The sequence below is a fragment of the Sebastes fasciatus genome, chromosome 13 (assembly GCF_043250625.1).
Source record: "Sebastes fasciatus isolate fSebFas1 chromosome 13, fSebFas1.pri, whole genome shotgun sequence".
Classification (NCBI taxonomy): domain Eukaryota; kingdom Metazoa; phylum Chordata; class Actinopteri; order Perciformes; family Sebastidae; genus Sebastes; species Sebastes fasciatus.
Window position 1 is genome coordinate 20400606 of NC_133807.1, and position 16157 is coordinate 20416762.

The following is a 16157-nucleotide window of genomic DNA, read 5'->3' on the forward strand; positions in this document are numbered from 1 at the left end:
TGCTCAATATTGCAACAGCTGCCCCTCGAGTGCAGGATTCCACTTTTGCCAAGTTTCAGGGAAATAAAAAGTGTCCTACAGTATGATAAAGGACTTAAAAGAATAGTTTGGGTTATTTGAAGTGGGGTTGTATGAGGTACTTCTCCATAGTCAGATTATGTGTACGCTATATTTAAAATATTTTCCGATGGAGAGCTTAAACTTATCTATTAGTGATGCAAAACCGAGCCGTAAAAAAAAAAACGTTTAATGACTGTACAAACCCGAAACGTGGGCTTGTTGAACCATAGCACCACGATTAACTACAGGCCTGCTAATTATCTGATGAGTTGCCAGAGACATAGAAAAGGCAATTATCTGAACATATAACCTACTTGACCATTAAGTAACCTGCCTTATTTCATGTATAAAAATCATTGTTTTGGCTTCATATAATATAGAAATATCATTCATTACTATCAATCAATCAATTTATATATTTTGGAGTTCAAACACATTAGAAATGGTTATGTTTTCTTCTCCCTGATGCGCAAAAACAAACCGAACCAAAACCCAAAAACCATAATACAAACCCAACCCTTAGCTTGTTGAACCGTTGTACCATTATTATCTATACTGCTGTTACAAATAGAGTCTGCTGGCTTTGAAGAGAGCAAAAGATAAGTTTGAATTTCAGTTCAGTTCCCCGTCGGAAAGGGCTATCTGACGGCAAGATAACGCGGAGAAAATATTCTAAATATAGCGTACACTTAAACGGATATTGATTTTTTTTAGGTGGGCCTTTCTTTCAGGTGTCTAAATTACGTTTTGATGCTACCCCCGTCCACGGCAGTACATTACTTTGCTCCCGTGCAGTAACTTCTGTCTGTTTCTCCAAACTGGGGGCGTGCCAACCATCATCTACTGTAGGTAATACACTAACTATGGATAAATACCTCATACAACCCCACTTCAAATCACACAAACAATCCCTTTAAACTGAAATGTCAAAAAACTGTTTGGGATGCGAGAGCAGCTTATCCTCCAACCTTATCTCTAAGAACCACCATTACTCGAGGCTGCTTTTCCATATCAGTGATTCATTTGTTAACTCCTCTTCTAATCAAACACTGAAGCTTCCCAAGATGTGCAAAGAATTTCAATGTTTTTACTCCCACCCCAACCCCCCCAAAAAATGGATCAAGGCCTTCTAGATCTTTAGCTCTACCAGTCTTATCTGCTAGTACTTGACTTTGATGAGCTTTTGCAGATATTTCACCTTGAAGTTTTCTCTCAAAGACGAACACACTGTTTTTTCTCAAAGTGACAACACTATGAGATCAATATAATTGAGTGCTTTCCAGTTATAATAATCAATTAATATGTCCAACGGCAGTTTATCATTACTTTGAACCCAGTTAGTCACTCGCTTCGTGGGAGTTGACCTGCAAGACAGCATTTAATAATCTGAAGTGTTCAATATATTGATTTCTGAAATTTTCTGCTGATGAATGTTAATGAGGTTGACCTATTTTAAAAGCAGAATAATTCAGTGCTAAGCCCTTGCTCAAGGCCAACACTTTCACTGCACTGTCACCCAACAAACTCCCTAGAAAAGTCATATAGTACAATACTACAATGCTCTTTTAAAAATTATGAAATATCCTTTAACTAAGATTCCTTTCAGATATGCCACCAGAGTGAACTTGCATGTTTTTCCGTTTAACAAAACTTCCTGTGAAGGCACAGTGTTTATCACTTGCCGCTTGTAAGAAAAAAAGAAAGTTCATTTCCCCATATATTTTGTTTTGAAGACATTTTCATCAGTGTTAGTCTGGGAGCTTGCGCAGCATCCCAAGACACTGGGAGGGAGCGCTGCGCTGACAGCTCATATCATCTCTCTGTGTTTATCATCAAGCAGCTTTCACCTGGCCTCAATTGCTTTTGTTTCCTTTTTTTTTTAAACCAGTGGATGTTATCCTCTGAAAAGCACACAGCCAATTATAACAGCTGTCATTTTCAAGCAGTCTGGAGATCTGGGCAGAATGGTAATTTACATTGCAGTATCTTCAGTTTTTTTAAGACTATTTGATTTATTCTTATTTTCAATGTGTGTAAATTTACTTCAGTGGTCAAAGGAGCATCTCTAGAGCGGAGATAAGGGGATGATTGAAACTCACCTGTTTGCAGAATCTTAAGAAACCGATGGAGTAGCTCGTTCCACCGAGGCAGCAGGTACCATACAGACAACTTGACCTGTGAAGACAGCAGGAAATGATGAGCTATTAAGTCGTGTCAGCACTGAGACATTATATATTTAGCATCAGATACCAGAAGCAAGTTTAAGTATGTATCAGGTGATGTGATGTAAAATAGAAAACGTGTACTATGTAATACAACGGCTTTACAAATAGAAAGGTGCACAGTAGAGTGCAGATCTCCGCCGGTGTGTCTGCTGTAATGTTTGAATGAATATGACCCACAATAGGCTAACCTCACATCTAGACTTCAAGTGTATCAGGTGCGTTTTTCACTCGCACGTCTCACACTACAGATACACTCTCATGATGTCTGCACCGGCTCTGTGCAGGCGCTCGTCTCAGCTATGTCTGGATGTAACCGCAACTTGTAGCGTTTATTTAGGCTTCAAGTCTATTTTTTTTGACAACACATAGATAGATAGATAGATGGATATACTTTATTGTCATTGTCATTGAAAACAACGAAAAACAGTTTAGCAGCTCTTTGCACGCGTGTAAACGTGAGGTTTATGCACAATAAAAACGTGCAGAATAACTGTGTCTCTCGCCGCAGAGTAGCGACTCAGCAGCGGTTACGTGTAGCGAGTGAGGAATCAGCAGTCAATAAATAGCAGTATCAAACAGGCAATAAACGGTGTTCGGAGAAGATGTGCGTCACTGCAACCACGAGTCATCCTTGAGCTTGAAGTCATAAATGAGCATTATCTTAGAGATAATAATAATAAACACTAGATTGCTTAAATGTTCAGTTTTTGTTGACACGGGAGCTAATAATGTCATTTTTGGTTGATTGATTAGTCAATTGACTATTTTAATAATCAATTAACCTTTTGAGTCATTTTTCTTTTTTCATTTTTTTTAAAGAAAATAATCAGCAGATCAATCGATAATGAAAATAACTGTTGGTTGCTGGTTAAAAATATTAATATTATCAAAAATAAATATATATATAAAAAATTGGCACTGACAATTGTCAAAAAAAAATTTAAAATTTAAACTTGTTGTTCATGCAAAGCTACCTACAGTACATCGGGAGTTATTTAGAGCTGTACAAAAATCATGTAAACTGAAAGACGAGCTGCTTACACCATATTGTATGCAGTTGCATAAACAATAATCTTCTGGTACTTCTAGTATTCAAAGCATTAATGCATTAAACATAAATATTGCTGTTATTTTACATACCATTCCATAGAGCAATACATGTAACATGTACAGTAGGTAAAGGTGTCCTGTGAGAACAGTGGATTTAAAGGCTTCTTGGTCTTATGGTGTCTTTGGCAGATTAACTAAATGGGTCGAGGCTATAGCAACAGTATCAACGACAAACTGGACTGGTCTCTGGTTTCAGCATATGTAATTACATTGTTGTAACTATGTTTCGTTCAATGTTTTATTACTCTAAGACAGTGGTGTTGTGTTTACGAGGCAGTTTAGGGGGCGGGGAGGCAGATGGAATAAATAAATTGGTGAGACGGACTAACTGCTGAAGGACTGAGCCTGGAGGAAGCAGAGATGAAGATTAGGTCTAAACTCAGCCTCATTCTTGCCAACCTTCCCTATTTTCCCGGGGGACTCCTGTTTTTCATTGCCCTCTCCCAGTTTCCTCCTATATTTTTTCACAATTTATGACAATTTTTCCTTTTCATTATCTGTTTCTGTTACAGCGTGTATAAGCCATACGACACTAAAAGTCTACTTATTCCGCCCGGACAACAAAACAGCTATACTCGAGCACATTTTGCATGTCCTGGAAAGAAGAATTCACATCTTTAAAAGGAAAAGGGGCTTATTATTTTGTTATTTTCATTCATAAAAAGTCACGAGAATGCAGGAAACAAAGTCTGTGAACCACCAGGTCCCAGGCTTTGGTTTCAAAATCCTCCCAATATTTGAAGTCTCAGGGTTGGCAAATATGCCCTAAACAACAGCTCACATTCATGGGGCTCTGTAGCTGCATAAGATATGGTGCTGTTCAGAGCACTTTAGGTGCTTTTCATGCACATAACCTTCAGACTGTACAAAGACTGTGCAATATTTCATTACCTGCCTAATATCTACACATCTAATTCTTTTAATTTGCCTGTCTTTTTCTTCTTTGTAGATAAGTTACTGATGCCCAAATACTCAAATGCATCGTCATCGCTTGCAAATGAGAGCAGTCAAATTTAATTTGAGAAACAAATTTGGATTTGCCTGCAGAGTGAAAAAGCATTTCTTGCTCTCTCTGTTAATTCACCAGAACCTGTGTACCTCTTAGGTGTATTATTTAAGCAGTTTACACTTAATCTAGTTTGTTAAAGGGAACATGACATATTAATATGAAGCTAATATTGACGTACAATATAAATTAGAATAGGAGTGGTGTGCTACTAAAATGCCGTGACCATGTTTCTTACATGCTAACACCAGATTGTGAGCACGGTAATGGTGTGATCTAATTAATCTGCCATGCTGCTGATTAAAAACATGCTCCACTTGAACTTTAACACGCTACAATATTATCCACAATATCGGATGTCTCTGGAAATCCTACAGGACGTGTAACAGCAAGGCAGTGCAGGGAATTTTTCTAAAACAAGATGTAGGATTTATGCTTCCCTGTCTCCAGTGGCTGGTGTTGAGCAATGCCTCCATTTATCAGGGCTCAACATTAGTGTCTCCACTTTCTTAAGAACCTGGCAAAGAGCTGCTGCCCTGTGGCTGAGTCAGCTATAAAACACAGCCTGTCTATAGCTGGTCAAAAGCTCTGAGGTAAAGGATAAGTGTCACAGATTAACAACGCAGTTGTTTTATTGCCTGCTCTTTCACTGCGTTGCTCAAACTAATTTAAGGGCGGAAAGATGCACCTATCAACCATTTGTGATTATAAAAATGAAGACAAAACCATATCGTAGTTTGCCTCAGTTGAGCTGAGGAGAAGGTGATACTTCTGTCAACTTGTCATTTGAAAAATATTTTTTTAAATCTTAAAACCAGTATGTACATGTATGAATTGGCATGAGAGCACTCACTGTACGGGCTTCCCTCGGATCTCTGACATGATTGCACTCTCTCCTCCCAGATACTCAAAGGACAGGCTCAGGAAATTGTAAATGACAAATGCTGTAACAGAAAGAGAAGAGTTACTTCTTTAAACCCATGCATGGCCTGATTTTAACTGTAGAATAATTTCTCATCACCTTCAAGTATAACTTAAAGGTCAAATCATTTCAGAGGAGAAAACGGCCACATGATAAAAAATAATTAGTCCTACATTTTGGAACAATAAATGTTTCAGTCCTTACAGTAAGAAGCTTCCAAGGGTTCTGTGTCTTGGAAATCCCCTCCTAATCCTTTGTTGCTATTTAAGGAGGGATTAAATGAAGCTAATGCAGATGGTGTCCAGTCAAGAGAAGGTTCATTATGTTTTAGCCGTAGCCGCTGGTGGTATTCCAGTCTCCCTGCTTTCTGATGCGCTGCACTATCAATCAGCCACTAAATTGGCCTGCAAACTGGAAACTAATCTCCTGAATAATGTATTTCCTACTTTTCCCGTTCTCAAATAACTTGTAATCTATTTTGCATATGATTCACCTTTGGTCTTAAAACTTACAAATACAAATACAAATACACAATTACAGTTGCAAAGTACAATGGCAATTAAACTACAATGTATAGAACAGGGTTTATATCTTATTTTAATATTGAAAATCACTGCATTACAAAACATTTAAATTATCCTACCTTAAAAAAAAAAAGTTTTTCTTTTCATTTGCAAATACCAATTAAAGGTCGACTCCTCCTAGAAACTTAACACCTCTAATAATGAGGTCTACCTACTTAACAACAAAGACTGACTCGTGTGTAAAACTAGTTTGGGCAGTTCCTCGTCTTTCCTTTCCAGGTCAGCGATGTAAAATATGAGGACGTTATCAAGCAGATAATGTAAAGGGGAGTGCATGTGTGAACCTTACCTTCGTAGCAGTCTCGAACAGAACCAAAGTAGACGTAGTACTGGTCGTTGCTGATAAAGAGCAGGCTGAGCCAAGAATCAAAGGAATAAACTGGCACGATAAACAGGATGCGGATGATGTAGCGCTGCTCATTGGGGACTGTGTAGGATCGAAGGTGTGTATAGATCTACAATGAAAACACATAAACAAAGCATATGAAACACATTAGTAAACTAGAGACCATCTTGCTATGGGATCACACCAGCTGCGACGCCAAATCAGGCGAGGGGCGTAAATTAAATAGCAATAGCCTCTTCAGCCCCTTCCCCCCTTGGTACCCTCTCCCGCCCCAGTTTCAGCGCCCTTGCTTGGACCACACCCATCTTCGAACTCATCCTTCATTTTAATCTCAGCTATACACCTATAAAGTTTCCTGACTGCATCTTGCACAGTTGTGACGCTATCACTGAGACAAAAGATGTCAACAGACAGACAGAAATAAACACCTGGCAAAGAACTCGAAACCGCTACCGTTCCCGCTACAGTAGGCATCGCCGACACAACATTTTGCCATGATGACTCACACACAGACTCACAAGGTGAAAACAATACCAGCATCACGTTCATGGCTGGCAACAAGGAAATGCTAATTCCCTTATCAGACTCTTAATTTCTGATCATGATTTATGAGATTAAAATAGAAAACGATAACGCCAACAATAGGGATGGGTACCGAAATCTGGTATTAGACGGGCACCGGTGCTAAATTATAAAAGATGGGAGTATTGATAAACTCCAACGTTATCGGTTCTTTTATCGTAACTTTTTAACGTGGTCTTAACATGGCTACACAAAGAGCGAAGCCAGCGAACAGCAGAGCAGAGAGGCGGCGGTGGAGAGACAGTGAAGTAAACCAGGTGAAGTGAAGATAACTACGCTCGTTACTGTGTAAGTGCAATGAAACCTTCACGAGTAAAAAGCCAATACTTTATCAACACACCTGTTCAACAAGCATAAACATGATGTAAACATGTAGCAAAGCAATATTTCAATCTGCTCTGTCCGCACTCTCATCCACCGCTACTATGTTTTACACAAGCACGGCTAATAGCGAATTGTTACAAATAAGCTAAAACAAAAGCAGTCTGTATGTAGTCTAACTGTTTAGCTTACGTTTGCCACGTTTTTTAAAATTCTTGTAAACTTGCTGGGTGCTCATATCATCAGAGGACAGGAGGAAGGACTGATACTGACTGTCTGTGTTCCTCATTCTTTCTAAACTTCACTCAGGTATATTATTTATTTTACCGACATTCTATATTTGTTTCCAGTGAGTTTATATAGTGACATTAATGTTGTAAACATTACTAATGCTGCTCTAGAAACAATTATGACATATAAATAAATTCTAATCCTGTTCTGAATTTATTCCTTTTTTAAATCATATATTTAAAAAGCAATTATTTAGTAATGAAAAGGAAACGATAAGAGTATCGATAAAGAACCGAATTGACAAGATTAGTATCAATAAAATCCTGATGATACCCGTCCCTAGCCAACAATGTTTTCCTATAGCGTTGACTCTGAAGCAATATAAACCTTGTGTGATTAACGAGCTATATCAACCACCAGAGGGATGCCAGAAAACAAAACTGCTCTGTCCGAATAAAGATCCGTCACTATGAAACACGGCAGCGAGGTCGACTAGAATATAGAGCGATCACACAACTCCCATTTTAATTACGTGCCAAAACATTCCAGCTTTACACTTAGTGGCCACACCTTATACTGCACAGCTTCAACTTCAGATACACTGAGCTGATAAAACGGTCTTAATCTTTACTTTTCAACCACAAACACACAAACACACACACACACACACACACGTTCCCATATGGCCTCCATAAAGGTAATGTGGTGCAGCTGACAACAATTATTGGAATACACACAGCATATGGCAGACAATCTGATTATCATTCTTTCCAGTGACCTTTACACGGCTTTATGGCAAAACCAACACCTGATATAACCGTTTTAACACACATGAGCCACGTCCAAATGATGAATTACATTTTTGAATCCCGACTTAATTGTCCAATTTGCCACTGTAGTAGTGAGGCTGAGGTAAGCGTCGGCTCATCCATTCTGATCTAGAGCAGACACACACTTTATGATGTGTATGTCAGTGAAGGGAGATGTGTTTTCAACAGTGTAAGTTAAACTGCCCCTCTCAGGGCCCCTTAAGTAATGAGGTTGGCCAATCCCACCAATGTTAAAGGACCAATACTGTATGTAACATATTTACTGTAACAAATCATAAAATGACCATGATATGTCATCAGAGATTAAGGAAATATGCTAAATTAAAACACTGGCTTCTCTGACAACAATGCTACAGCCAGTATGTTCTCCTTTTAAATTACCTTTCCGGTCTGAAACGTCTGTTTTTGTTTTGGTCGGTGTGATCCCATCCTCTGCCCATTTCAACACCCTGTCGCCACATATTATGAAACAAACAAACCCTTCTGCACTCATGGAGGCAAGTTAACGAACTGGATCAACGGAGATTACATAACTTTAGATTCTACCGACCTCAAAAGCCTCGGTACATCTCTCTGTAGTCTGTGTGCAGCTGGTTATCATGGCAGTGAGTATTTAAAACACACAGCCAGTGGAGTGATTCTGACTACTGCTAGTGGCCAGTGGAGGAGCGGATGGGTCACGGCTTCAGTGTTTTGAATTTGGACTGCAATTTTATTTTAAAACGCTAGCTGTCAGCACTACAAATTGTTCCTCTAACAAATCAAAAACAAAGTTCTTGCAACATAAAGCTGTGGGGAAACTGCCATAACCTGGCAGCGTCTCGGATCCAACAAATAATATGTTGTAGAAATACATCAATAGTTTATAATATTGCAAATTTAATTTATCCTCAAATAAATGAATGTGTATCTGACTAATACTCGTAGGATCTCTTCAACTAAACAATTAGCATATTTAATAGGACAATCTGTCAAATTGTTTCTCCAGTATTATTAGTCCCTCTGCAGATGACTGCAGTCGTGCAGAAAGAGCTCTTAAAATGTAGCGTGGTTTATTACAGACCAAAGCATATTAGGGAATATTATTATGATGGCAATCGTTTTCTAGTAATGACTCGTTCTTCATAAAGAGACCATTTAAAAAAAAAAAGATTAACCAACTAAACTTTTCTCAGTCGACCAAGATGCTTCTGACCCATTAGTTAACTAATGGAGTACGAGGGGGCAATCCAAGTAATAACACTGAGATCGCTGCTGACTAATAACTCTCTAAAGGGAAAGAAAACAAACACATCGCTACCATATCCATGTGTAACCTCATCAGACAATCAGCTCATTGCTGAAAAAAATAGTCCATTAATTGATGACTATATTGACAGAAAATGAACTATTCTCATGATCCATTGATCATAGAAGTTATTTTTTTAGGGTGATGATTTCCCGCTTTGTCTTATGTGAGTGTACACGGAATATATTTCGGTTTTGGACTATTGGCTCGGTAAAACAAGAAGTATGAAGAGATCAGCTTGAGCTGTACTGTAGGTAATTCAAATTGTTTGTTTTATTTGACCAACAGTCCAAAATCAGATATGACAAGGAAATGCAGCAAATCATCACATTTGAGAAGCTTCAACCAGAAAATGTTTGCTTGAAAAATGACTAAAAAGAAAGAAAAAATTGTGGCCGATGAATTTTCTGTCTATCCACTAATCGATTAATCGACTAATCATTGCAGCTACAGTATACAGTAGTTTCTAGAGTTGGGGAAATAAATGATTCATTCAACAATCGAGATTCTGAATTGATTTACAACTTCCAAAAATCTATTTTAAAAATGCTTTTTCTACAAAAGAACCTACATATTGCTACTGATGGACAGCAATTTGACCAAGTCAAAGTTGTGTCAAGTATTATTGTGTGATTTGTTGAAAAATCCCACAAAAAAATACCAATTATTTTGTATACAATTTATTTTAGGAATTGCCAAGTTTCTGAGATATAAAAATTGTATTTATGCAACAGGCAGTATTTTTTTTTTTTATATAACTTGAACTTGTTATTCTTGAAGTCAGTGAGAATTAAGAAATACTAAAAACGTTTTAGTAAAAAGGGGTTTATTTGTAAGTTCAGCATAAATATATGGTACCTTTTGCCTTATGAAACCCTTGTGTGTTACACTCAGCTGATATAATAACTTATTCAAATATAAAAACTCCATAATCTTACACACACCACCTTTATTAGCGCACAATGAACTGGAGTAAATCCTGAAATTAGCACCTCTCTGTACTGAACTATCTACTTGAATTGTTCTTAATCGAGAATTAATTTTGAATTAAAAGATACCTAAAGATTAACACGTCTAGTAGTTTCACTCATTCTTGGGCTCACTTGCTGAATAATATTTTTCTGAAATGATTTTGCCTACTTTAATTTAAAATGTACCCAGTGGGTCTGGGTCAGAGCATTTTAATTCTAAAAACCTCCATTTGTAGTTGCAAGCTAAACAACATCCAGAGTCTCGCTCTGCTCGACGCATTCAGCTTGATTAAATGCCCATTAGAGGCTGGCTGCACATTAAAGCCTGATTACTGAGAGGGTGGGGGTGTGATGCATTTGGCCATCTCTACATGTGAAGTGAAGCAGACCGGAGACTGATGTCCTCCATTTGCCTGAAAAGCCAGAAAAGCCTACGTCCTTCCTGCCTCCATAGCGCTGACCTGACAGTAATGCATAGTTGTATGCTGAATAATGACTTCAAGCTAAAGTAAGGCCTGCGACTTATTCCTGCAATGTCTGTCCTGACAGCAGAGTTACAGGAAGAGGAACCATCATTTTGAAAAACAAATATAAAAACAGAAGTGATTGTACATACTGTGACTAAACGAGAAGGACATGTTCAAAACATGACGCAGCCATACAGCATATCAGGTAATTGTAGTTTGTTGCTCTTAATCCCGAATGCTTCAAGTTGCAAAGGGACCAATAAGCCCAAAAAGACAAATGAGCCACACTCCACCGATTACAAGCCCGAAAAGCATTGGCAACTTTACAGCAAAGAGGATCTAAGGTCACTGTCTTTCTGTGTTTAGTATTCAGAATGTGGCTTTAGGAGTCTATAGCAATCCTCTAGAGCCAAGTCAGAAGAAACACCACCAGCATTGCAACACCAGTCCTGCAGATCATTTTATTCTCCCTGTGTGACAGAAGGGAGGCCTGTTGCAAACCTGCTCCATTCTCCCCGCGGTACACTTGCTATTTATTTGTTCAATTAAAATGTCTTGTGGCAAGTGTTTGGCCAAACAAGTACTATATTAAAAACGATAGAAACCAATTTGCTGGATATTGAGTCACAAATCCCTAAACAAGGATTGTCTTCATACTCACAGGGTGCAACATGCTGATGCTTTGTGAGGATGGTACAAAGCTTAGAAAGGTTCCAAAACAATAACAACACTTTACTTAATTAAAAAAACAAAACAGATAGAGTTAGGGCTGCCCCTCTTAGTCGACTAATTGGGGGTTTTGGTATCGAGTAAGATTTCTTTCGTCGACTAGTGGGGCTGGGTATCTTTTAAAAATATGATGATGCCAGTACCAATACTAGAACCATTAAAGTGATACTGATAACAATAGACTACTTCATTCGATACCCATCATGTCAATGGAAGCTGTGTGTGTGTGTGTCCCACTGGCTGGCTACTCACCACCGCGCTGCACAGCGCTCATAAAGCAGTTAGCGCTGATAATGACGTCACCCAAACCCCGGTTGCGGGACCGCAATGCCGCGGAACTGTAACGGCCACCCTCCGGTCCACCCCCCCCCCACGTTAAGTGTTAGCTCTGTCAGCACTTGTTACCGCTGGTAGCGCTGTAAGCACCGTTAGCTGCTAGCCGTCGGCTCAGACATCTCCGTTAAAGAACGTATATTGCCAAGAAGTGAAAGTCAATTGTTGGTTCCATCACAACATCACCGCCCAGCAGCAAAACTACGCTTCTGCCATTTTGGACTGAAAGCGACCACCAGAGCCCCAGTAAAACATCCACCTAAAAAGTGTTGTACAAAATAAAACAAAATTATTTCTATTGAATTGTCTATAGAATATTCTACCAAAATTACCTGTGTTGAACAATAAAATATTGTAAATATAATAAGCCAAAATCACGGCAGCAGCTGTTGTCAAAAAAGCACCAGAGTTTTCTATACTCTCTGTCTCCGTGTTCAGAGCCGTGTGCAGGCATGCAATTCTGGCTGTAGCTGCTGCGGTAGTGGGCCAATCACGTATCGTTTGACTGGAGAAGTTTTGATACTACTGGGTTGTTCGGTCGATACCTTAAAAAGGTATCAAGTACAGATACCCGGCCCTATCGATTTGTCATTTTTTATTCTTTTTCGATGCTGAATGACTTATTAATAAGAAACTTATGAGCACATCTCTGGTAAAAACAAGATTTAAAGCGGTGCTTTTGTGTGAATCTTTGTGGAGAAACTCAGTTTTATAGATCTGTCAATTAAATCACCTAATCGATTAGTCGACAAAATCATATGAGTGTTAGTCGACTTTGGTCGAGGACAGCCCTTGTTATGACTTTATGCGTGTCAACATAAATATGATCAAGGCGTATGACTTCCAGCGTGAGGATGTTGGATGGATGCACATTCAATACAGGGGTTACACAATCATCGATTAAAACTGGGAACCATTACTGCTGCACGACATTAAAACCGCAGCGAACAAGAAAACAACACCCTCATCCTTTATAACGCTGTAAATGTTTTCTCAATATCAATTGATTTCCCTGCTGATAATACACTGCACCCTGCCGCATTCTCTACAAATGATAAAACCATAATGATAAGCTATCATCTGCGCACAGTGGGTAACTCGCCCACACTAGAGGAAACACTCATTTAGAGCCGTGTTGAAATGGATTCTGGTTAAAGGTGGCTTGTGTTGAGTCATTTATTCTTCCTGATGCACATAGAGAGAGCTTGCTGTGCATTTATTGTCCTTTAATCAGCTAAAGGAGTTCCGTCCATTTTAATCTGATAGTCACTGTCAACTATAAAGTAAGCAAAACATTCCCACAATGCAGTGCAAGCACAAAGAAGAAAGAAACAATACCTGCACGGAATACTTTACGACTGACGAGATAAGACGAAGTGTGAGTATGAAAATAGGCGGTGTGACACTGGAGTCAATACACTGTGCTGTAAGGTGATAATGATGCTTTATGGATACAAGAATTTGTTTCTGTCCTCTGGCAAAGGAGGTGCAATGTGTCACTCGACAACCATCTGTGATTACATTTACATCAGTGCATAATGCTTCGACGCTGTAGGCTATTCCTCACTAGTGTTATATGGCGCATTGATATTCTTCGAGCATTAGAAACATTCTTGTCTGGGACTTTTGTGAAACTCACCTGGTGGCATGTGAGGAGCAAGGCGGAAAAGACAAATATCCCTGAGAGGGCCTGAGCAGCCAGTGTGTTTAAAAACATCTGGTCTTCTATGATTGTCCCGTTGCTTGTTTGAATAATGGTCATATTGGAGATGTGTGACTTGTCTGGGAGAATCGGTGCAGCCAGGTGAACAATGGAAGTATTTTCAGCTGATGAGTCCATGTCTTGAAAAGTAATGTTCATCTAAAACACATGGAAAACACACAAAGTCAGTGTAAGGTTTACAGGTAAAATGTAAGAACATCTCCCCTGTGGGTCTGACTGAATATCAATCAATCAAACTTTATTTATATAGCACAAGTCATACTCCAAGGGCTGAACATAAAAAGTTAAAAAGAACATGTGTTTAATAAATAAATAAAATATAGTATAAATATAGTATAGAGTATTGTCCAAGTATTTCATGTCACCTGCTGTGAACAAAACAAAACCTAGATTTTATTGTTATTATACTAAGAAAATAATAATTAATTAGAAAATATACTACTGTAGAGGGAAGTGAAAGACTGTTGTTTAAATCAGTGATTCTAAAAATGGGGTCTATTGGCACTCTGTCAGAGAAATAATTTGCTATTAATTATAAAATCGTGCTGTATCATTAAAATGTGCATATCTACAGATGAGGATCATCATAAAACAAGCATATTGTGCCCATTACTCCCACCCATGTTAGCTTTGTGCCAATAGAAACTCTGTTGATTGTGACACACATTTTTTTTTTTAACTGGTAAATTTAACTGTCTGGGTTTATTAGGACTGTGCCAGTCTTGCTATTGTTCTTTTTCTGAAATTACTTGAAATATGGGCAATAAATGCTGTCAAGTTGAGCCCAAAAGCAATTTGAATAAAAACACCCTCTGTTTAAAAAGGTATAAAAGTGGTGTCAACATTCAATAATAATATTGCTAATGTCCCCACTGTGGGACTAATAAAGGATTATCTAATTTTATCTTAACATGATTCAAATTGTAATGTTTTTTTCTGTTTATCATTATGAAACAGGTATAAAGTATTTAGGCTGAAAAGTTTTAGAATACAAATAGTTCCAATGGCATTTAAGAGTACAAATGGTAGTAATGCTTGGATGCATGTGTGTGCCCATGTAAATTATATTACTATATATTTGCTTTTTTGTTTGTTTTGTTTTTTTAACTCTATTCTTTCTTTGTATCATTATTATTATTATTATTATTATTATTATTATTATTTATTTTCTTAAATTTTTATTTTCTATTAACTTATTTGTTGATTTAATTTATTATTACTCTCGTATTTTATCATTATTATTGTTTGTTTGTTTTTTGTTATGTGTCTTTTTTTGTTTGTTTAACTCTATTCTTTCTTTTTATCATTATTATTATTATTATTATTTCTTTTCTCAATTTATTTTTTACAATTTTGAATGTTGAAGTTGTTTTCTCTAGTGTACTTAATGAGTTTGTTTATAAGCTCATCTACTTAAAAATTGGTTTATAAACTACTGTAATTACTGTAAACTGTAAATTGCATATATGAAAACAACCTTGAAAAAAGGGAAAAAATAAAGTATAAAAAAAACAAAAAACAAATGGTAGTAAGCAGCATATGAGTCCTTGTAAAATCTCCTCCCCTGTATGTCTAATAAAAGGATTATCTAATTTTATTTTAACATGATTCAAATTGTAATGTTTTTTTTCTGTTTATCATTATGAAGCAGGTATTTAGGCTGAAAAGTTTTAGAATACAAATAGTCCCAATGGCATTTAAGAGTACAAATGGTAGTAAGCAGCATATGAGTCCTCCCCTGTATGGAAGTGGTCCTAGAGTCCCAACAAAGAGCTCACCTTGTCCCAGGAAGCAGCTTTATCCAGGTGAGATGGCAGGTTAATGTCCACGTTAGAGGATCAACATGGAGAACAAAATCACCTTTCAGAAGAGACAACCGACCTCATTTACTGCCATTTACAAACAGCCCGTCGACTGTGAATCAACGACGGGTTCAACCGGACTGGACTTCCTTGTTTGAAGCAGGTGCCTGACCGAGGTCGAAGTCCACCGTCGGCAAAGTAAAAACTCACAAAACCTGTAGCTGATAAAATATAAATAAAAACCGGTATAATAAAGCGGTATAGCCTGAAGCGTTTACTCTGTGAAACCAGTTTTAAAAAATCCAAGTTTCAGTGTAAACGAGGCGGATTTTAATGTATCCTTGAGCGGTGTATCATCAGAGCAGCAGCAGAGATAAACAGGTTGGGCACAGGTGAACGCGTCACGTGTCCGCAGCTACACGTGTGTCGTCATCACGTTGCCTTTGTCATGGAAAGATTACCTTTCAGTCAGCCTAAACAGAAAAGGTCATGAGCTTTTGGAAAATAATGTGACATTTTTTCCCCTGAAACCCCTGAAAAAAAAACAATTATATATATATATTATCATATATATATATATATATATATATATATATATTTTTTTTTTTAATTTATATTTATTTAATA

General features: G+C 37.7%; 1 protein-coding gene across 1 annotated transcript in view; it reads right to left on the minus strand.

The window, feature by feature from the left end:
* The window catches only part of tmem184a (transmembrane protein 184a), a 28592-nt gene extending 12648 nt beyond the window's left edge, over positions 1-15944 (minus strand). The window contains exons 1-5 of the mRNA XM_074656058.1: positions 15507-15944; positions 13645-13866; positions 6197-6362; positions 5255-5345; positions 2160-2235 (exon numbers count right to left, since the gene is read on the minus strand). Of these exons, the coding sequence (XP_074512159.1) occupies positions 2160-2235; positions 5255-5345; positions 6197-6362; positions 13645-13866 (555 nt within the window). The 5' untranslated portion in view covers positions 15507-15944. The remainder of the gene's footprint in view (positions 1-2159; positions 2236-5254; positions 5346-6196; positions 6363-13644; positions 13867-15506) is intronic.
* Between the last annotated feature and the right edge of the window lie 213 nt (positions 15945-16157).